The sequence below is a fragment of the Protopterus annectens genome, chromosome 12.part0, assembly GCF_019279795.1.
Source record: "Protopterus annectens isolate FY-2018-M chromosome 12.part0, PAN1.0, whole genome shotgun sequence".
Lineage (NCBI taxonomy): Eukaryota > Metazoa > Chordata > Ceratodontiformes > Protopteridae > Protopterus > Protopterus annectens.
Window position 1 is genome coordinate 630,119,422 of NC_056746.1, and position 23,876 is coordinate 630,143,297.

Genomic DNA, 23,876 nt, shown 5'->3' on the forward strand with positions numbered 1-23,876 from the left:
AAATGAGTGACTTAGTCTAATAAATTATCATTTAAATGGGACAGTCCCATTTTAGACTCTTTAGACCTAGAGCTGTATGCTTTTTTTAACCATGTATTTCAGTATTAATGTACATTCACCATTTAGATTATATAAACAAATAAATTTCTCCATTCAAATCTTTGCTGTCCTTCCAAAGGTCTGCATAAAACAAAATATCAATTATCCTACCAGGATCTGGCACTGTATTGTCACTGTTAATAACCCTAACTGCAGGTTTCTGATCTTATAGCGGCACGGAGTATATCTGAAAGTTATCCCTTTCTCTCCATTACTCAATTTTTACTCATGCTTCTTTTAGGCACCTCTTATAGCTTCCTTACCCTTCTGGTACATATACATTTTAGCATTCCTTTCTGAAGAAGTATCCTTCATAATTTTCTACATTCTCTTCTTTTCCTCAGTACTGTTGCTTATTTCTGTGTTCTTTCGTGGGGTAATTTTCTCCTACTCCCAATAGCCCTCTTATTACCAGGCATATGTTTACCTATAAACTAATCCATTTTATTATAAATGAAATCTCACATCTCCTAGACAGATTACCTTTAAATTATTTATCACAATTTCAAGCATTACTGTGATTCATAATTTAATTTATAGCTCCCTAGTTAAAAAGTGTTCCTTTAACAACTTTAACGTAATCTCAGTAAATCAATGCTGCACTGTACATTTATCCACTTGGTGATCAGAATTGCTCAGTGGTTTCTTATGTATTGCCTCAAAAACCCTTATTCATGCTGATAATAGTATAACGTCCAGGATATTCTGCAGTTCTGGGTTGCAGCTAGAAGTAACTGTTAGTCAAAGCTGATCCACTTTTATGACTAGGTTATAGGTGAACTTGAGTGGGGAATGCCAGTGCGCTTGATCTACCTGGACTTGAACAAACCTTCTGACTCTGTGTCACACAGGAGGCTGATAGGAAAACTGGAGGGGATGAGATGAAAGCAATGTTAAGTAACTGAATGCATGGTTGAATTATAGAACATATAAAATTGTAATGATATAAATAGTGTCAGAAATTGAGAAAGTGACCAGTAGAATAACATGGGGATCTGAATTGGTCCATTACTCTTAAGTATATTTATCTGAAACATATCTGCGGGAACAGAGAACAAGATCATCCACTTTGCTGATGGTACAAAGATAGGTACTCAGGAAGAATCTTGCAAAGCAGTTGGAAAGATTCAAAAAAAGTGGGTAGTAAGGTGGCCGTTGAGGTTCTTTGCAAACAACAGCAAAGTACTGTACTCAGGCCACAACAGCACTAGCACGAAATATTCACCAAGAACATCAGAACTGGTTGCAGCAGAGTAGGAAGGGAATCTGGGGGTGCTAATTGCATTGATTTGATCACCAGGAGCCGAGTGAGTAGGCAGTGGTAGCAATAGACAGAGCACAGCAGTGTATCTACAGTAGGATGCTTCCAATCTATAGGCTTTGGCCAAACCACACCATTAGTATTGTGGCAGAAATTGGGGATGTAAAGGTAAGGGCTTCAGAAGAGTAATTTGAAAATAAATGTGAATTGAGAGAAGTAGAGGTAAATGTACTTTTTGTTTGGAGTTCTTTTTAATTTTATATTTTTTGTGTGTTCCTGCCCTTTTAGTGTGCCCTCTCTCACTTTCTTTCCAAGCTGATGACTTTGCTGAGTGTGAAGATAAAGACTTAATAGGTGGAGGGGAAGGATAGAGTTTTTTTTTTTTTTATAGTACAGTTTCTGGTTTAGACTAGTGTCTCCCACTATTTGATGTCTTGAGTCTACAGAGAAGGTCTTCAAGTGTTTGTCAGGAAAGGTATTTCTGCACTGCATATTATTTTTTGCTGTAACTGTATAACAAATGGTAGGGAAAATGGCTTTTTGTATTGTGCCTCCAGTTTTTCATAAAGATGGTTGTGTGAAAGCTGAGAAAAATAAGTCGGAATGTAGGAAATTTATTACTGATTTGGAGAATAGGTTGAGAAAAATAAGTTGCAAAATAGGAGATTTATTACTGATTTGGACAAGAATATGCAAACCTTGGCAGATGCACTTTCATTTCTGTCACTGGAAGTATTTGGAGCTATACTTGACATGAAAAATGGAATGTCAAACCTATTCAAACTTAAGTTATCAGCGTAGGCCATTATTGCTTTAACGGTCTTAATTAAACAAAATCAAGACTTTCTTGTTGAAAATAAGATTTGGAGAGTTACAAAAGACACAACAGGAGTAGAAAAGCCAAAGTTAATGCTAAAGCTTCATAGATTGCTGAAGGCAAAGGCTCTGGCAGTACAGATTCTGAATTTTTTTGCCAAATACCTAGATCATGAAATGCAGAAGTGCCTGGGTGTTTTTGATTATATTAGTAAAGATTCCTGGCAATTTATTGACAGATTAAATGGCATTGAATTAACCACTGATATGATTATGGTCACTGTTGATGTGGTTAATCTGTTTACTGTTATTCCCCATGATTTAGGTATTTATTGGTTAGAACAACAACTTAATAAAACCAATATTTTTTTCTCAAGATGAAATTAACAAATTGAGTGTACTTATGGAATTAGTTTTAAAAAAATAACCACATTTGGTTTGAGAGACAGTATTATAAACAGGCGAAAGGAGTGGCAATAGGGGCGGCATGTGCCCCCATTTTTGCCAACCTTATTATGTCGTATTGGGAGCAGGAATTTTTGATTATTAGTCGGTACATGTCTAATATTGCACACTATACCCGAGTGTTGGATGATTTGTTTCTTCTTTGGAAAGGTACAGAAGACAATTTAAATGAGTTTCTGGTATATATTAATGAAACAGTTGATTTTTTAAAATTTAGAATAAAATTGTCTACTTAGATGTAGAACTTGAGATAGATTGGTGTAATATGAATTTTAACACCAGAATTCACAGAAGGTCCACATTCTCAAATTCCTATTTGGATTATGGGAGCTGGCACCCACACCATCAAAAGAGGGCTGTAGCTAAAGGTCAGTTGGTGCGGGCTGCCAGAATCGTGAGTTCTGATGTTGATTTTTTGGTAGAATTAAATTTTATTACACATATGTTTAAACAAAGGAGATATCCTGACTGTCTTTTGGATTACCTTGCTCATGAGGTAACCCACAAACGTAAACAAGGTTTTTATAGACCCATATTGGGCCACGGATTTGTGAGCACTAATAGATCTAGTAATGATAAAGGTTTTTACAACTCAGCCTTCATTTTGACATACAATGACATGGCCAACAGTATTATTGATGTGGTAAATGCCAAGTGGGAGATTCTTCAGTTTGATGCTAATGTTGGGTTGAAAGTTGGTAAAAACCCGAGACGTTTTTTAGGAGGGACAAATCTGTAAAGAACATTTTGGAAAGTATTAGACATGAAGGCAGAATCAATAGAAAAGTAGGTAATTTCAAATGTAATTCCTGCTCTTTTTGTCCATTTATAATGGAAACTGAAGGTCAAATTAGGGTTTATTGGAAGACTGTCAACATTAGAGGCCACTACAATTGTAATAGTAAAAATGTTGTGTATATGGCTAAATGTGGAAACTGTTCTAGTTTCTACATTGGGAAAACCTGTAGAAAATTTAAATTAAAAATAGGTGGACATCTGGGTGACATCAGACATTGTAGGGTTGCTAGTGCTTTGTATAGACATATCAATGAAAATCCAACACATGATTTTAAATTTTTGGTTTTATAGCAGTTAGTGCTGGATGAACAGGGGTGCATTACAGATGTGCATTTGGATATGATGGACTTGAGATGGCAGTTGTTTTTAAATGCCTCTTGTTACCCAGGTATCAATGAAACTATAAGCATTGCTAGTGTTTTAAAACTTGATCGAATTTTAGGTTAGTAAAGTTAACATGGATTTTATTTAATAATTTAACATATTATAATATTTTATGGTAACATTTATTTAGTTTTGTTATTTGCTACATGCAATATTTTTACTGCTGTAATTTGATGTGTATATATTGCTTTAAAATTTTTGGCGCAATTTTGAATGGTTAATTGAGGAGTGGGTATATATTAGGCTGGGTTTTTGTGCAATATTGTTCTGAGGAATTCTCTGTAAAGGATTAATACTTTGCCATATTCTATATTTAAGTACTTTCACTAAATATTATTTGTCAGGAATAAAGTAACAAACTTGTTTAGTTGTATAGTTAATGTTCAATATTCAGTGCAAACCCAGAGTTAAGTTTTCATTTCATAAATGCCCCTCCATTTCTTTTGATGTAAAACAATTGTAATTATACACTCATGGAGTTGTAGAAGTGTTTCTCATATATTTAATTTTTCACCATATTCCACTTCACATCTAGCAGTTAACTTTTTCATATGGTTAACACTTTGCCAGATTTTATGATATTTGAAAAATGTGAACAATATGATAAATATGCAGTAATATGTGTATACTTCACCTTGGCATAGTTCAGCTGCAGTGTTAGCATTTGCATATGATCTGTGCATCACCACTTACTAAATGATTTACTTCATATTCTCTGTTATATAAACCAGGGCAAAGAGTTGTGTCGAAGTTATTTAATTGAGGTCCTTGGTCAAGGACAGTACTATTAACAGTGCCCTGTCTATAGAAGAGAAATCAACTGCTTACCAGATACCCATGCCAACATTTATTCATTTGAGTAATAATTTGTTTGAATATTTTAACAAACTTGAAAATATTATTAAATAAATTTGCACGTATTCAAGTGGAACCATCACATTTTAACTTATGTTTAAACAATGTATGTCAAATTTAGTCCATCACAGTACTGCAGGATTTAAACTATGTTCCTGTACTTCATTGAAAGTTTTTGTTTAATCCTATGTCCCTGTACTGCAGTTGTATGCAACTTTTATTCTTTTTATTAGTGTATGCCATTGTATAATTTTTGTGCACTGCGTTTCTCATTGAGCCTCTGCTGACATGTTTTTTTGCTTATTTGGACTTTCCTCTTCAACAAAGGGAAATAATTAATTCTTGCTTCAGTGATTGTGCACATAGTCAATCATCCTTCTTTTACCAAATTCATTTTATCTTCCCATTCATTGCTCTATTTCTCCAAAAATATTATTGTCACTCAGTGAAACTGACCTTACAACCTCTTGCTCATCTTGTAGCTTTCCCAGTTTCACTGGCAGTTTTTTTTCTTTAATTCTTTACTATCACTTTATCTGGATTTTCAAAAATTAGCCCATGGCACGAGTTCCAAAAGCTTTTAATGAAGTGGAAAATATCATTTTGTTCTGCCATGTTCTTCTTTTACAGCTTCCATAAGTATTAGTTTATGTTTGTCACCTGTGAGTAATTATGCTCAGCATATACTGGTTATCCACGCACTGTTAACCTTTTGCCAGGTTGATGCAGTTGCCATAAAATGTGCTGTTTCTCATAACACATCAGAAAGTCAGTATAGGTGTAGGCTTTCCATACTTATGCAATTCCTTTATTGCCAAGCACTTTTCCATTACACTCCCAGCAAATGTTTTACCTCGTGCTGTCTTTTCATTATGCTCAAATATTTGGCATTCAGTGGTTTCTACTGTTGTCTGTTGGTCACACAAAAACTCTGCATAACTTAATCCAACTATTTCCAAACGTTATTGTTTTGGGATCCCTTATAATTTTGTAGATTTTTTTTTCTGAAGTCCACGATGTAATGATGACCCCTCTGTTGCGCATTCAACAACTCTGCATACTTTGTAACAGTTATTCTGAGCAAAGCGGGCTTCTTTCAGATCTGCCAATGTGCATCTTTCCCTGTCTTTCTCTGTAAAACAGATTTGGAAGTATTTTATTGTACTTGAGCATAAATTAGAAACTTTTATATAGATGAGATTATTGCTGTTCAATTATGAAAACCTTTCTCAAGTTGCACTGTTATATTTTTAGTGCTGGACTGTAAACAACACTACTGAGCCCCTGGGGAAATTTCTTGAATATGTCTGTGCCACATGTTTAGACTATGAATTACCATCAGTAGAACAGAAGTAACTAAGTGGTGTCTTTGTGCCTTACCTTATAGCTTCATAGATATTCCAAGGTTATTGAGTCTTATGGCCATTTACACCTTGCCAGTACCCTCCCTCAGGCCACAATTCCTTTCTCAAGGTGGACCATGCTAGTCTAGCCAGGAGTAAATTTGCGGATGCCTGTAGTGGATGGTAGTGTCCACTCATCTGTAAGATTCTACATGAAGTACTCTCTGTTACTCTTCTTTAGCAATGAGATTTCCATAGGTGGTGGACTTTACAGATGTGTTTATAAAACCAAACAAATGTACCAGTACAGAAACAGTAATCCATAGCCACACAAAATTTGTCATTTACAGTCCAGCACTTAAAACTTTATTTTCGAAGTTTGCTTATTGTGGAACCATCTTGGCATATATACTGCAGTTCCATTAACCTCATTGTAATGGTTTCCAGTAAAGTTACATGGAAGAATTCAAGAAATTGTCCAACCACATCTAGGAAAATGTAATGATCTTGTTTTCCCCCTTCATTACTTGAGAGGTAGGAGTGCCATGCTTTTGTGGGATATGTCTGGAGAGGGATTTAACACTCATGATGAATACATTTTTTTTCAGATAATATTTATTTATTTATTTTAATTATGTGAACTGAGTTTGTCGACTGGGTTTAATCAAAAAATGCTTTTCTTTGAAGACCTGGGAAGAAAATCTATAACATACTGGAAACGTTATTAAACATGCATTCAGTAATATACATGAACAGACTTTGAATAAGATACATTAACAGTTACACATATGTTTGCTAATTAGATTACTTTTATATGAAATAAAGGCAATTATTATTGTATGAAAGGTAGTAATGCATTAGGAGGTGCTTGAACATTGGTGTTGGCTGTGTAGCATGACCTGGATTTGACAGTCTAATTGGGGCCTAGAACAGTTCTGGATTATTAGTGTATATGTCTTGCTTGTTTGAGCAATAGGTTTTTTTATCTTTGATGATAAATTATTTTGTTAGGATTCTTGATCATCTATGGTAGTAAAGTAGGAGCCGTTTTTTTTTTGTTTGGTTTTTTTTTGTCCATGTCTTCTATGTTTTTTTCTTTTTGTTTCTCAAGTTGTTTAGCTGCTAAGGATAGCTGTAGAGCAGGTCTGGCTTTCACTATTTTGATTTTGAGGAGGGTTAATATGTTTAGAACACCTAGAAAGTTTTTATGGACCTCATCTTCTATGGGGAGAATCTTTATTGACTCCCAGTTAAGGAGATGTAATGTATTAAAAGCGTCTTCATGAAAAGTAGTATGTTTTTTTACTGAGCTGTAATGATGGGTTTTGGAGCTGTTTCTTTTGTGCTTTATGTTGTAGATTGGTAAGTGATCACTTGGGACTGTTTGACAGAGCTCCATAGGATATTTCATTTGAAGAGTATGTTAATATCTGATCAAGGGTTGATTGTCAATAGCTTTGTTATAGTTAGTTGGTGTGGCAATAAGTTGGGCGAACTTCAATTAGTAGATTGCAGTGCCTTAACAAATAGGCAAGAAGGTGAGTAATGCATTGAATAGAGTTGTCCCTTTCAATAACTAGTGACTTTAGAATTTTCTTCACACCCATTTGAGTTTCTGTATTTCATTTACATTTTTTCATAAATTGGGTATGTGGTTTTATTCCACTAATTGTGTTTGCCTATTTGTGAAGCTCTTCTTGGAGTGTTATCTTCTAAGGATTTACCTTCTTGGACACTATGTTTAGCATACTTGATGGAACCTTACATGTGTTTACGAGATTCTAGCAGATGGTCAAAGCTGAGGTGTTTACAAAGAAGCACTACAGGCCATCATTTACAGTTAAATGCCTTGTTATCACTTCTATTACAGTAGAAATTAATCAAGCCTTCCGTATTCAGGGTCAGTCTGCTGTGGACAGACTTGTTTAGATATGGCGTCTTTTAAGGATATTTGTCCTACATCTTAGCATCTAAGCTTTGTATTTTCTCTCATAGAGTGTGAGTGTGAGAGACATACATTGTATTTTATAGTGGGTATGTGTTTAACTATTGTAAATTAAATAGCAAAGTTAAGTAGTCAGTTCCATTCTTGTTACAAATAGATAAGACAGTATCAAGCATCAGGAGTTCATCTCCTGGTGAAGGTTTCATGTAATCTGGAAACTCAAATAGGCTGTGCTGTATAACGTATGTTAGTCCATTGAAAAATATCCCATCGCACTGTTACAGTTTGCTTTCCTATATCATTCCATTTAGTTAGGTGGAGTTGAAGTCTGTATTATGTTAGAACATATTGCCTTTCTGAGGCTGATTTTTCTGCTGCCTTTTTAACTAATTTATTTAGTTATCACTTGTGACATAGATAAACGTACATTTATATAAAATTAATTAAATTGTATTAATAAGTTCACTTTTATAAACATGATACTTCACATATATCACTATATATCATATAACCTAAGCAACATTACATAAAATATTCAGTTCCTGCCCTTTTTTAAACAAAAAACATCTTTATTAAAACATCACTTACGACATAGGCAACCATACATTTATAGAAATGGAAACAAGCCACATTGATACAATCCTAGTTGCAAGCATTTTACATCACTAGCCATACTCTCACACACCCAGTTGCAGACATTATACATCACTTATAATCTACCCAATTATTTTCAGTCAAACATTACATAGCTCATTTAAGTCTTGCCTTCTTTTAAACCTCATTCCTCCCCTGTATGTATTGTTCCCACAATTACCATTTTTTTCTATGTAGTTTACTTCTACCCTTTTTTAAAGATCTCTGTTCCAGTTGTTTTATCTCTGTTACTATATTCACTATTTCTAGTATAGTTGGTTTAGATTTTGATTCTATTTTCAAGTAATTGCTTTTTTGGCAGTCACCATAATTAGACACAGCAAGGTCTTACCATGTCTAGACAATTCCGATTCTGTATCATAGCTCAGAAAAATCACCTCCCTCGTCACACCATTGCTCTCTGGTAGTGCATCCCACAGGGAATCCTTAAATTCCACCAGCTCACTGCACTCCCAGAAAATATATTCCCAATTACCTCTTTCTTTCCATCACCACTCCAACATTTGCTGTCTACCTGAGGAAAAATTCTCTGAAGTATACTTGGGCTGTAAAAATATCTATATAAACATTTCCTAGCAAAAATCCGAAATTTTCTAGATTTTTGTTGCATATTTCGGAGACATACCTATATCCTTTCATTGTTTCTTTGTGATTTGCTTATCCAGTCCTTCTAACCTCCTCTGATTGATTCTTACAGTTAGCATGCAATATTTTCTATGCTCTACTAATTATTCCTTTTTTAATGGCAGCTTCTGTTTTAGATTCTACTAAAAAGTCAGTGTTGGTCTTACATTTAGGACACCCCTATTTCTTTCTCTTTGCCTATACTCTGATATCAATCCTTCCATTCTATCATCTTTCCCTCTTTAGTTATTTGCTCCCAATACCTTGGTTCCTTTGTCAGTTTTCTCCAATAAATTCCAGCCCCCACTTGCCTATTATCTGTATCCCTAATTTTAATCATCCCGATTGACAGAATCTCTTTACTCCATTCCCATGTTGGCTCAGTTCTTAGGATACTTTCTGCTGCTTTATGGATATAATAATCTGTATGATTATTGCTGTTCTCCTTAAAGACCTGCCTCCAAAATTACAGTCTTTCCTTGTTTTTTGAGCTTCCACCCATTTCATCATCATCCCTTTCTACTTTGAATTATAGGTTTCTGCTTGTGTTATGTATAGAAGCCTTAACAGTGTAGCTCTGAAATACCCAATTCAAATTGGGTTATCCCAATCTGCCCTGTTCTACTGGAAGAATCTGCTTATCCCACTTGACTCTTGCCATCTTCCCCTTGCACATGAATTCCTTCAACTTTTTATTAATTGTTAGCCACAACTTCTCCTCTGGTTGATAAAAATAGGCCTGACCTCTGTATTACACTAACATGACTAATTTTACTGCTTGCACCTTAGTATCCATACTCATATAACAAAGCTTCCATTTTAGTCTCTTCCCATATATCCTTAGCTGCCACACTAGAATCATTTTTAATGCATACTCCTAAATACTTCATTTATCTTGTCCCCATGAATATGGATATTGCTAAATCATTTCAAATATAATACAAATAACAAAAGGGAAAGAGGACACCACTGTCTGGTTCCTTTGCTGAAGCAGAAATTATCAGAGAGGACCCCACTCACTGTAATTTTAACCTCTGATCCCTCATGTATCCTCCTAATCAACCTTATAATTTTGTAATGAAATACAAATGCTTCCATTGCCCTGCTCATAAAGTTCCAGCTTACAATGTCAATTGCTTTCTCTGCAACAAGAACTATAACACCAATGGTATTTTCTTACATTCTTCCTTCTGGATCATCAGTGTTCTGTTAATGTTGTCAAATGTTTGCCTTCCCTCCACAAAACCACATTGATCATATTTATCAATTTTGACATTATTTTGCCATTCTTTTAACCATTATAGACATGAACACTTTATAATCATGATTTAGTATTGAAAGGGCCTGTATGAAACTGGATCTGATGGATCTTTACCCTCTTTAGATATTACAGCTACCACTGCTTTCTTCCGGGATGTTGGTACTTCTCCTCTTAAAATAGTGTTAAACAAAACCTTCCAGATCTTTTTCAGTTTTTTCCCTCCTTGCTTCCAAACTTCCACAGGAATACCATCCATTCCTGGGGATTTTTGTGTAGATTGGTTATACATCACAATTTTTATCTCATCTCCTCCTATCCTAACCATTAGTAATTGAGTCTCATCTACCTCTAACCGTGGCATATTTAATTCTTCCATAAACATTTCCATTTGTATCGTTTCTTGATTTCCATATTTCTCTACTTTATACAGACTTTCATAGAATTTCCAAAATATTTCTAATACTTATACAGGATTTTTTGTTACCTTCCTTGTAATAGGCTGCCTAAGCTTGACTGGCGACAGCCCTTTCAACTTTCTGTTGCCCGAGTCAAAAAGCAGTTGCTTAACAGCAGTCTTTCTAAACTCTTGTATATTATTGAGGTAATCTCTGCTTAGCATTCTGCAGTTAATCCTCTTCTTGTTCTGTGAGATTGCCTCCGTTCTGAATACTTTAACATTTGTCAGTACCTGTAAGTAATTCTTGTTACTTAACCATAGCTCCCTTTCCTTTATTTCCACTCTATTTTTAAATTCCACCCTAATTTTATCCCACTCCCTAGCTATATTTTCAAAAGTAATTTCTATCCTCTCGAACAGCTCCTGAATAATCTGCACTACCCTTTCTTTAAACTCCTCTCTTTTCAACAGATAGGTCGGAGAGCACCAGTGTCTCATTTTTATTTCATTACCTTGTGTTATTTTAGTTATTATTGGTGCATGATCTGAGATAGTTATTGAGTGTGTATCAAGAACTTCAATTAAAAGCACATGTTGCTGTGAAATGTAAATTCTGTTTAGCCTAGCCCAGTTTTTATATCTTACGGAACAGTATGTAAATTCACTCCAAACTCCTATTACTGAATTCACATCTTCATGCCAAATATTTTAATAAACTTCTTCAAAAGTATACCCTGTTTTGTTATACTTTCCATTCTGGGCCCCCCAGACACATCTTCACTGCTGCAAGTCAAATTCCAGTCCCTCAAGAATTTTTTAAGCTCCATTGTGGCAGTTTTAGACGCAATATAAATACATGCCATTGTAATCCTCCTCCCTTGCCAGTAGCCTCTTAGGACTACAAATCTGCCATTATTATATTTTGTATCTTCTTGCATCAATTTTGGTGCTCCTCTTGCAAATAATATAAGTACTCCTCTTCTCCTTTGTCCCACATAATCTGCTGAATAAGCATCCTGGAAACCTTTGTTTATCAAATTCACATGTTCATTTCTTTCCACGTGTTTCCTGTAACATAGCTATTTGCACTGTACATTTTAATATAGTTTACTATTCTTTCATTTTTGTATTTATCTGTGAGGACATTGACATTTAAAGACATTACAAAAAGCATCACTGTATTAAAAAGTTGTTATTCTCACCTTTTATGTATAACACCTTTTTTGTTAAATGTCTAATTCTAGCTTTTTTGTTACATGCATGCACTGTTTGGCAGGTTGAACTTTTATATAGTTGTTTCTTGTCATATCCATTTGAGCTTATGTCACATCTCATAAAACTTTTTGTTTTATTGAAAGCCCTCAAACAAACAAAGAACAAAACAAAAGCCCCCAAGTACCCCGTAAAACCTACTAACTTAATACTAACACACAAAACTATGTACATCTTCAGATATTGCAGTTTTACCCTTCTAATAGGGACAGATGTCCCAAACTGACAGTCACATTCACAGGCTTGACTTAACCTACAAAAGAAGGTTATCCAATGCTAAGACACATGGTGCAGCCTGTGTTTCTACTAAGAACTGTTTTCTGCTTATATTTATAGCTCTCCCAGCTGGAAAAAAAACATGAATGCTTTCAGAGAAAATTCTCTCTTAGCCAGTTTCTCTTTTCTGTTCCCCCCCCCCCAGCCAGTCACTCTCCATCAGACTGTAACCAGTTTCTCTTTACCAGATTTTTTCCATGGAGATACGAGAGCCAAACAGTCAGTTTCTCATTATCAGATTGTCTTCATGGAGACATGAGAACCAGACAGCCAGTTTCTCATTATCAGATTGTTTCCATGAAGACATGAGGGCCAATTCAGAATTGCTACTAAGCATACATTAATTTGCTAGGAAAAAGCCTCGTAATAAGTATTCTTTTTCATTTACTTGCTTTCTCCTAAAACTTACTAAATCGAAGGTCCTTAATCCAGTCATTTCCTCCATGCAAATATGAGAAAAAGCATATTAATTTTTTTTTTTGTCATGCTCTTTTAACATTGCAGTGCCTACATTTCTTAAAACTGAACAAAAAGAAAGAGCGAAGGGAGAAAGAAAGGGAAAAAAAAGAACAGCAATACCGATTTACAGTCACCATTTCAGTTAAAAAAAAAAAAATAACTGAGAAAATGTTATAGCATGCAAAGAAAACAATACAACACAAAAATAGCACTATTAAGAAAAAAAGTTACTTTTACTTAGTTAACTTTCTCAAATCTCTTCCCCTCCCCAAAGCATTTTTCCAAACATTAATGACATGAAGTAGGGCATTTACTTTAGAGTCCCCAACAAGTTTAGCAAATTCTGAAAAAGTCCAATATTTCCATATTGTCTTGTTCTGTCATATTTTGCAAATATAATTATTGCATTTTGATTCCAAATTAAGTTACTAGTTTTATTACTGTTCATCTCCATCTCCCAAATCCTCTCGCTGCTTCATTTCCAGCATTCTCTCTTCTTCTTTTCAACTCTCGTGCTCCCTTCCTTCTCTCCAACATTTTCACTTGAAACAGTGGAAAAAGTTTCACAGGTACAGTGTCTTTGTGGTCCTTATTACCAGAAGAACAAGAAGCAGAATTTCGTTCTGTTTCACAGCTCATTTTTTGTTTGACAAACGTTTGTATTTCCTCCTTAACATGTACTTCATCAAAAAGTGTCCCTCCAGGGAAGAATACCTTGAAGACAGCTGGGTACAGCAGTTTGAATCTCACACCTGTGTCTTGAGATTCCTGAATAGTGGAATGAATTTACTCCTCTTCTGTCTAGTGTACAAGGAGTAATCATTGTCCACACTGCTGTCTCCCACTTTTAGTATTTTATCCTTCTGCCAGTTGTCAGAATCAACTCCTTCTGCAGGTAGGATTGCCTCTTTACTATTAGAGGTCTAGGTTGCTTTCTCATAAGCAGGGTAGGAGCATAAACACAATGCGCCCTTTCAACTAACAGCTCCTGCTGTGAAATATCAGTCCAGTTGCTTGTTTGTGCTTTCATAAAATTAATACAGTCTGTTCCTTCCACCTTCTTTGGTATAGCTGAAAATCTCAGGATGTTCTTCATCTCACATTGCTGCAGTCCTTACACTTGGGTAGTCCGCTGTCCTCGGTTGGCCCGAATATCAAAGTATAAGGCTGACGTCGGTCAAGGCGCATTTGACTGACATCAGGACGTCAGGGTACAAATGCGCATGACCGACGTCATATCCTCAGTCTTTTTTGCCGCATGGTCCGATGCAGAAGCAGTATTTCAAGTGCTGGTTGGCGTTCTGAAATTTTTCGATTCCGGAGTTTCAGACCGAGTCAAAGTTGGCTAAGTACCCCGTTGGGGAATATTTTGTTTTTTTCTTGCCTCAGTGGTTTAACGGATGTCAGAAAAAGTGAATAATTGTATTTCTTGTGGGAAACAGATACCGCATAGAGACTATCATACTTTGTGTATTCCTTGTTTAGGGCCTGAGCACGACGTTGTTGGGTGTCGCTCTTGTGCTAGATTCAATAAGCGCACTATAAAGAGGAGATTAGATTGTGCCAGGTTAGTCTTCGGGAAGCGGTGCAATTATAAAATGCCGTCGGATGCTCCGACGCCCGCTTCTTCGAAGAAGCGCAAAGACAAAGCAGTTAAGCCTAGGCTAGAAGAACCGTCCGTACTGGACGCCGGTTCTTTAGAGGTGTCGGTGAAGCCGGTGGTTCCACCGGAGGTTTCTTTGGGATCCCAGGGAGAGACTTTGCTATTGCAGGATGTGGCCTCTCAGGAGGCAGGTCAGGGTGATGGGGCTTCTCAGGTTACTATACTCCCCTCCCTGCCTAGGGTGGTTAGGCCCTCTCCTTCTGTTTCCAAGGCTTCTCCCAGAGGCAGGCCAGGTTTAGCTTCAGTTGGTGTCACCCCTAGTTCTTCTGGAACTGTGCCCAAGAAGCATATGCTTAAAATGGCAGAAGATTTGATCACTTTGATTAGGGGTTCTTTGCCCCTTCCTGATAAGAGACCTAGGGTGGAGCCTGAACTAGGGAGTTTTGAGCAGACTTAGGATGTTTCAGAGTCTTCGGCTGAAGACTTGCAGGAGTACTCTCCTTATTCTGATTCTGATGTGGATGATTCTACTCCTTCTGCTTCTCCTCCTGAGGATTTTTCTTTTTCAGAAATGCTTCATTCCATGAAGGAGCATTTTAAGTGGGAAGGTCAGGACTTCTCTGATTCCAGGAAAAGGCTTAGGGAATTTTGTTTTACCCCAGCATAGGCCTTTGGCTATACCTCCTGTTTTGGATGTAGTGGAAGATGTTTTACAGAGGCTTCTCTTAATCCTGATTCTTTGCCTCCTGCTCCTGTCAAACCGATAGGTATTACAGGGTGCCTGAAGCTCATAAGTATCTTTTAAGAGTCCTAGGGCAGACCCAGAAACTGTTAGCCAGGGGCCTAAAGGTGTTAAGGCTTCTGTTGTCAAGAATCCGGTTCCTGCAGATAAAGAGGCCAGGGCCTTGGATAGATGGGGAAAGAAAGTTTATACTTCTTCCACTCTAGCTATGAGGGCTTTGAATTGCCAGTTTCACATGTTGAAATACCAAAACTATCTCCTTTCACAATTGAAGTCTAAGGTTGATGCTCTGGCGGAAGGTATTGATTGTAAAGAGTTACAAGATTTAGTACATGTTTCTGAACAGGTGGGTAAGCATTCTTTGCAATGTGGTTTTGATGCTGTACAGGCCTCGTCTAGGGTGGCTGCCACTGGATCAGTTCTTCAGGCACGCCTGGCTGAGGGATCAAAATTTATCTGACCATGTTAAAACAAGGATTTTAGATGCTCCTTTACAATCTGATGTGTTGTTTGGTTCTCCTGTTGAGGCAGTTTTAAAGAAGATGGAGGACAAGGCTAAGTCTATGCAGACTGTTAAAGATTTTTTGCAGGTTCAACCTCCAAAGTTTAGTAGAAATTGGCCTACTAAGGGGTGGACGTATCCTTCTTATGATTCCCAGTCTAGGGGTAGATCTAGGCGTGGTAGGGGCAGAGCTCAGGGTTCTTTCAGGCCTAGAACAGGAGTTCTCCTGCACAGTCTTCAGGTGAGGGCAGGGGTCAGTCCTTTCGTAAACAGACCCAATGACCTGCCTTTTCCGCTGCCAGAGCCTTCTCGTCTGGCAGCACCTTTGGGAGGAAGGTTGGCACTTTTCAAAGAAAATTGGAGTTTAATTACCCAAGACAGATGGGTATTGGATATCATACACCACGGTTACAGGTTTTATTTCCATACCTTGCCTCCTTTCAGAGGCATGCCAGACGTTCCTCCTCAACAAAGAATAGAGGCTCACAAGCAAATTTCTCTGTTACTCCAACTAGGGGCCATACAGCCGGTCCCTATGCCAGAAGTGGGCCTAGGAGTTTATTCTCGCCTGTTCCTAGTACCAAAGAAGGGGAACACGTGGAGACCAATTTTGGATTTATCTGTCCTCAACACTTATCTGGACATTCCGAAGTTCAAAATGTTGACGTTACAACAGCTTTTACCTCTGCTGGGCAAAGATCATTGGATGGTAACTTTGGATCTCAAGGAAGCTTACCTTCATGTTCCTATCAGACTAAGTTGCAGGAAGTATCTGCGTTTGCGAGCTGGGACTTCTCACTATCAGTTCTCTGCATTGCCCTTTGGCTTATCTACTGCGCCCAGAGTGTTCACGAAAGTTCTGGCTCCAGTGATAGCTTTCTTCAGGCTAAAAGGAATACAGATCTATCCTTATTTGGACGATTGCCTGATTCTGGCTCAAGGAAGGAAGAGCTTCTTCATCATTTGGAATATGTGATAGCAGTGCTAAGATGCCTGGGGTATTCTGTGAACGAAATAAAGTCCAGTCTAGTACCCTCTCAGAAAATGTGCTTTCTGGGTGTAAGACTGAATACAGCATCCCAGATGGCCTTTTTAACCCCGGACAAACAAAAGAATCTTTCCCTTTACTTCCATCAACTATCTCATCAGTCCGGGCTGACTGCAAGGACAGTCCTTCAAGCCTTAGGGTTCATGGCATCTTGTATTCTGGTGCTTCCCAATGCCAAACTGCATATGAGGAAGCTGCAATGGTATCTCAAAAATGTATGGACACAGCACTGCCAGGATTTGGACACTGTCATTCAAATAATACCTTGCATTCAAAAGGAATTTTTGTGGTGGGCTCAGGAATGTCACCTAAACAAGGGACTCTCTGTGACCCGGCCAGAGGCGAGTCAGATTTTAACGACAGATGCCTCAGACAAAGCTTGGGGAGCTCATCTAAATGGAAAGTGGATACAAGACAAGTGGCCTGCCAGACTACAACATCTACATATCAACCTGAAGGAGATGTTAGCAGTCCAGTTTGCATTAATAGCTTTCAAGGATTTACTTCTTCCAGGGCAGGTGTTGATTCTAACGGACAACACAACTGTCATGTGGTACATCAACAAGCAAGGGGGAACACATTCTTATCCTCTATGCAGGCAAGCAATGATTTTGTGGGAGACTGCTCTCAGTTTACAGCTCAATCTTCAGGCAAGGTTTCTGCCGGAGCACAGAACTCCTTAGCAGATGTGTTGAGCAGAAGAATTATGGATCCCCACGAGTGGAAATTGGATCCTCATGTATTTCAGAAATTGACAGTGTCATGGGGAACTCCAGACATAGATCTGTTCGCTTCTCCACTAAACCATCAGCTGCCAAAGTTTTGCACGAAAAGGTTTCATCCCACAGCTTGGAAAGTGGATGCTCTTTCTTTCAATTGGAGCAATCTTCATGTGTATGCCTTTCCACCTCTGCCTCTCCTCCCAAAGGTACTTCTAAAAGTCAGACAGGACAAGCCAAGGATGATTTTAATAGCTCCAGATTGGCCTCGACAGCACTGGTACCCATTATTGAGAAGTCTGGTATGGAAGCCTCCATGGCCTTTGCCTTCGATTCCACACCTGTTGTCCCAGGAGGACAGTCATTTGCTCAATGTCAAACTTCACTTTCTTCACCTAACAGCCTGGCATATTCTGTTTTGAACCATAGAGGGTCTCAACTTCCGCAACAAGTTTTGAATGTGATTTTGGAAGCTAGAAGGCCCAGTACAAGGAAAGTGTACGCAGATAAATGGAAGAGATTTTTATTTTGGAGTGCAGCAAAGGATTTTGATGTTTCTGAGCCTAATTTAAGTGTGGCTCTCCAATATCTTACTGAGTTACTGGACAAGGGTTTGTCCTTCTCTTCTATTAAGGTTCATGCTGCAGCAATTTCAGCTCACTATGACTGTGACCCACCATTGTTTTCTCATCCTTTGTTCAAGCAATTTCTTAGAGGGGCAAAGAATATAAGACCCCACGTAGAGCTCCTACTCCTGCTTGGGATCTCAATTTTGTGTTGGAGAAACTCACTCTACAACCTTTTGAGCCTGCAGCTACTACTGAGTTGAAATATTTATCATGGAAGACTGCCTTTTGTTGGCCATTACCTCTGCAAGAAGGGTTTCTGAATTACAGGCCCTTATGGCGGTTGAGCCTTTCTTAATTTTTCATAAGGATAGGGTATCTTTACGTACTAATCCTTCCTTTATGCCTAAAGTGGTTTCTAGTGTGGCTTTAAACCAAACTATTCATTTGCCTACTTTTTATGCAAATCCCCAAAATAAAGGGGAAAAGATTTTGCACACTTTAGATGTACACAGGCAGTTGCGATATTATTTGGACAGAACTAAAGGGTTCAGGCAGTCTCAGCAGTTATTTGTTTCTTTTGCTTTGAGTTCTCAGGGCAAGCCTGTGTCAAAACAAACTATTTCTAAGTGGATTGGGTTTTGCATTGCTTTCTGTTATTCCCATCATGGCAAGGAGATTCCAGCTGGGATTAGGCCTCATTCCAGTAGGGCTACTGCCACTTCGACAGCTTTTTTGAGGGGGGTGGCAACCAAGGATATTCTGGAGGCAGCTACTTGGAGTTCAGTGCATACTTTCTCTAGGCATTATCACCTACCACTTTACTCTAAATCCAGGGCTGGTTTTGCCACTTCTGTTTTGCAGGGCATTTTGGCAGCTCCTGCTTCCTTATAGTTTGGCCATCCTCCCTTACCTCTGCTTTGGGATTCTACCCAAGTGTAAGGACTGCAGCAATGTGAGATGAAGAACATAGTACAGTTTTGTACCTACCATAAATGTAGATGTTCGAAGATCCACATTGCTGCAGTCCAATTTTACCCTCCCTCCTTCCCCTCTGTAGTTAGAGGTGGTTGTGTGGGTTGGGTTGTAAATATTGTGTATATTGTATATATTGTACATATAATTAGTGCAAGGGTGGTTGGTTGTTTGTTTGCTGTCTTTTGGTTTTGACCTTTATTTTTAGGGTCTTCTGACATCTGGGGCAAGAAAAGACTGAGGATATGACGTCGGTCATGTGCATTTGTACCCTGACGTCCTGATGTCAGTCAAATGCGCCTTGACCGACGTCAGCCTTATACTTTGATATTCGGGCCGACCGAGGACAGCGGACTACCCAAGTGTAAGGACTGCAGCAATGTGGATCTTCGAACATCTACATTTATGGTAGGTACAAAACTGTACTTTTTCTGTACGTGCTCTTTCCTCGAATTCTATTATTTTTTTGAAACCTCTCTTGCTGAGCAGCCTCATAATCAGCCAGCCTTTTCTTCATTTTAACCTCTGATTTTCGCAGCTTTATCACCTTATTTAATATTTAAATATCTGTTTAAAACTACTTCCATTTTTCCATGCTTTTGTTGTTTGTGTTGATATACTCCAGTGTTTTTTTTTATTTTAATAAGGTCTTTGTGTAGCTGTTATATCTTCCTGTAGGTTACTGAAAGTCATGTATAGAAGTTGCATTTCTTTTTGCTGAACAGCTGCAGAACTTTCTTCAGTCGGTGTTTCTTCCTCACTTTTTGTGGCTGATTTTGTCCAGGTGCTCAGTATTTCTTTTTTCCTGGCATCCAGGCAGTACATCTACTAGCCAGTTACTGAAATTTACCCCTGAGCACAGAAGTGTACTGGCCTTCTCTGTTGAGTTTCTTTTTTCACCCTGGAATACCTAGATTCAAGCTGTTACTCAATGTGCAGCCGTCCTGGAAGTCCATTTTTTCTGCTGATTTGTCCTAATTTGACTTAGCAATACATATAATGCTCTGACCTCCAACCTTTTCAGGTTATTAGAATACCAAAGACCCACTCATTGAAGGAAGCTTGTAATATCCTACCTGCAATCCAGGGTTCTGGATTTCATGACAAACAAAGCAAGACTTTGGTAGGATCTTACTAAGATATGACTGCAAAAACGCTCATCCTTCTCTAAAGACTAAAACTGTTTTTCTAAAAATTGCAGCAGTTGCCTTGTTCCTCTAGAAGGGTAGATAAGCAATCAACGGTCAGCTGTGGGTTAGATTTTTCAGCTGTGAGTTAGATTTTTTTTGTATCCCAATCTAAGTCTCACCTCTTCAGATTATTGCTGTGTTAATGGTAATGTTTTTTGTTATTGTTAAAGTAGTAGTAGTTGCTTTGGATTTTCTTGCTTAGAGTATTATGGCACTTTCGTTAATTTTTGTCATATATCCTGTTGTCTTCCAGTACTTAGCAATGGTGTTTCAAAATGTATTCACAAATTTTTGTCATTCATCCTGTTTTCTTCCAGTACTTAGCGATGGTGTTTCAAGATTTACTCACAAATAAGGACGACTATCTTCGTGCATCTCGAGCTTTGCTGCGTGAAATTATCAAGCAAACAAAACATGAGATCAATTTCCAGTCTTTCTGTCTAGGTTTAATGCAAGAACGGAAGGAACCTCTGTATGTTGAGATGGAGTTTAAGGTCAGTTTTCCAGTAAAATGTTTTCTTGCATGTGATGTATGTCCAGGGCTGTAAAGGTGTGGTCCATTGGACAAATTAAGTTACAGATCTTTTGTTTTTGGAGAACTGTTAGAACAATATTAACTAACTGTCTGATTGCTAACATCAGACATCATCTGGACTGCTTTGTTAAAGATGTTACTTTTATCCACCCCCAGCAGTACTTTGCATATTTGTGTGTGTCTGTTGAAAAAGGGTTCCCCATGTAATTTGTTTATAAGACAGGTGGACAAATAGGCTGGCCAGTAGACCCTTTTCAAGCAAAATCTCAAGCTAAAGGAAACTTAAGAGAATATACAGTATGCAGATAAAAAGCAGAAAAATTGCATGAACAGTATTTGTAGTTGATGGTTTAGCAGTCCATATGTCAAAAAAGCTTTCATATCAAAAACTGTTTTATGGAATAAACAGTTGTATATGGAAGTTTTGGACCAGCGAGGAATAAAGCTTAGAACAGCAGGCATCTGAGCAGTAATATTAATAGAGTAAAATCAAAAACAAAATCTAAGCAAGTAAAAAATGTCACTGAATTAAGCCAAAAGAGTAAACAAATCATCTTGAGCAAAGGTAAAAATTACTATACCTTTGTGGGGGGACATAATACCAGATTAGTAATAAAATTATTTTTTGTTACTTGTTAACAAGTGGCGGCTTCATTGCATTTTCCCTTTGCGAGTAGTTTTGCCAGTCATTGACCTTAATTTCTAAAATTTCTTCCTGTTCTCATCTCTTTCTGTTGAGGACTTTTAGTGGTCAGGTGAAGTAGAGAAGACTTGGACTGTTATCCAAAAAGTTGCACTATATAGTTTTCCAGACTTGGAGGGTAGGACATTTCTCATCCATAAGGGAAAAATATTCCTCAGGGAAGACTGGTACGTCATGAGTACAAAGTTGTTGGCTGAGCTTGTGTACAATTCATGGGTCTCATGTAATATATATGTGTGTGTGCCCGTGTGTGTATAGATATATATATGTAGTGAACTTTTGCGTAAGTGCACTTCACTGAAAACACCTCAGCACAGTGGAGGACATAAAAAACAAGCTGTGTCCTCCACTATGGTGCGATAGACACGGACCTTAGGGTTAGGGCATGGGTTAGGGTAAGGGAATAGTTAGTAAAGCTATCCCATGCCCTAACCCTAAGGTTCGTGACTATCGCACCATAGTGGAGGACATTGCTGTCCTTCACTGCACTGCAGTCGTCACGGACCTTAGGGTTAGGGCACAGGTCATGGTAAGGGGATAGCGCTACGGGCTATCCCCTTACTATGACCTGTGCCCTAACCCTAAGGTTCGTGAGTACTGCATGGAAGTTCAGTACAACATCCATTCATTGTACTGAACTTAGCGTAAGTGCACTTTCGATTAAGTGCACTTTCGCTGCAGTGAGCATTCCATGCACAATTTCGAATTGGTGAAAATTCGATCTAGTGTATGGAACTCATATATATATATATGTGTGTGTGTGTGTGTGTGTGTGTGTGTGTGTGTATGTACTTACTTCCACCAGGTACAGAGTACTGAGCATTGATTATGATTTCTGTTCATCTTGGTTTTAAGCAAAATACAAAACAAATACTAATCTCCCCTATGTGACAGCCTTGATCTCTGCCTCTTGACTTTCTCTTCTGGTTTCTGGCTTGCTGAGGATCAGTGAATTGGCTAATAGGGGATAGGGGATGACCGTGAGAGGTGAGACAGAAAGATGGTAGCCCCCCCCCCCAAAAAAAAAATTTTAAATAGTGCTATACAGTGATTCTAAAAATGATAAAATAATTTCAAATTTGCAATATTTAAAATGTCTGGGTTTATAAATTAGTTGTTTAAAATGTTGATTAAATGAATTTAGGAACATCATGTATAGCTGTTTGTTTACTCAGTGCAGCATGTTTTTTACATTGTTCGCATTTTTTGTACAAGTTATTACAGTCTTTTAAATCTTGACTGTTGAATAACGTGTTTTTTTTTTTTGTTAACCCTATAATCTTAAAATAATACAGTATCTTTGAGTTCTTTCTGGGTCTGACTTTTGTGTTTATTATGCCACTGGTTGATGAACAAGTTTAACTAACTGGCTTTGTGATTAATGACTGATTCTGTCTACAGGAGCGTTTTGTAATACAGGTAACTGACCTCCTTGCTGTTTCCATGATGCTTGGAATTACTGCTCAGGTGAAAGAGTCTGGCCTTGCTTGGGATAAAGGCGAGAAGAAAAGTAAGCATTCTGTTTCATACCCTTTTGATAAAGAGATAAGTGCTACTAGACATAAGTACTTATTTTTAAAAGTGACTCAGAAGTATGTGGTATTAAATTATTTGTTCAGAGGCACACTTACACATGTAGGAGTCATATTTAGGCCTGCTAGGTAGAAGAATTTCATGCAGCATTCCAATAAACATTAAGATGCATCTCTAGCTTCATAGCATTGCAAGCTTGCTTGATATTTGTAGGGGACTGTGTAGTTCAAACATCAGAGTATTCTTCACTGGAAATAACCACTTTTTTATTTTTAATTTCTGTAATAGTAATTTACGTAAAGGAATTTTAGGCTATAGTCATACAGATCCAAGATGGTTTCACACTAAATGGAATGATTACAACTTTCCCAGTGCATACTTCCGCAGTGGTGCAGTGGTAGCGTTGTTGCCTCACAGCATGAGGTTCTCCCATTCGATTCCCGGCTGGAGTGCAGGGAGTGCCTTCTGTGTGGAGTCTGCATGTCCTCTCTGCGGTTGGGTGGGTGTTCAAAAGACATGCGTAAATGGGCGTGCCTTCGTTAAAGGTTGAACGTCGAACTGGCACCTTGGCGTTTGTGAAGAAAATCTACTGCCAATCATTAGTGGACCGGAGCTCCGCTGTGGCGACCCCTAACTGGGAAAAGCAAAAAGACAACAACTTTCCCAGTGCAAAAACTGCAGATGTTCATCTTTCACACTGCTTGCCTGCCTTATGGGTCCTGTGCCTGCACAAACCCACACAGGCAGCATTCCAGACCTCAGAATTCCTTGCTGTGACTCCATGTGATGGGGAATCGGCTAAGTCCCTCCCAACAGGGGAGGGTTAACCCCTGCCACAGTAATCCGGTTGT

At 38.0% G+C, this 23,876-nt stretch overlaps 1 protein-coding gene across 3 annotated transcripts in view; it reads left to right on the forward strand.

Moving 5' to 3' along the window:
* The window catches only part of INTS1 (integrator complex subunit 1), a 2,399,836-nt gene that overhangs the window by 411,664 nt on the left and 1,964,296 nt on the right, over positions 1-23,876 (forward strand). For all 3 annotated transcript variants that reach the window (XM_044089756.1, XM_044089757.1, XM_044089758.1), the window contains exons 11-12: positions 20,572-20,748; positions 22,894-23,002. In XM_044089756.1, coding sequence (XP_043945691.1) covers positions 20,572-20,748; positions 22,894-23,002 — 286 coding nt within the window. The remainder of the gene's footprint in view (positions 1-20,571; positions 20,749-22,893; positions 23,003-23,876) is intronic.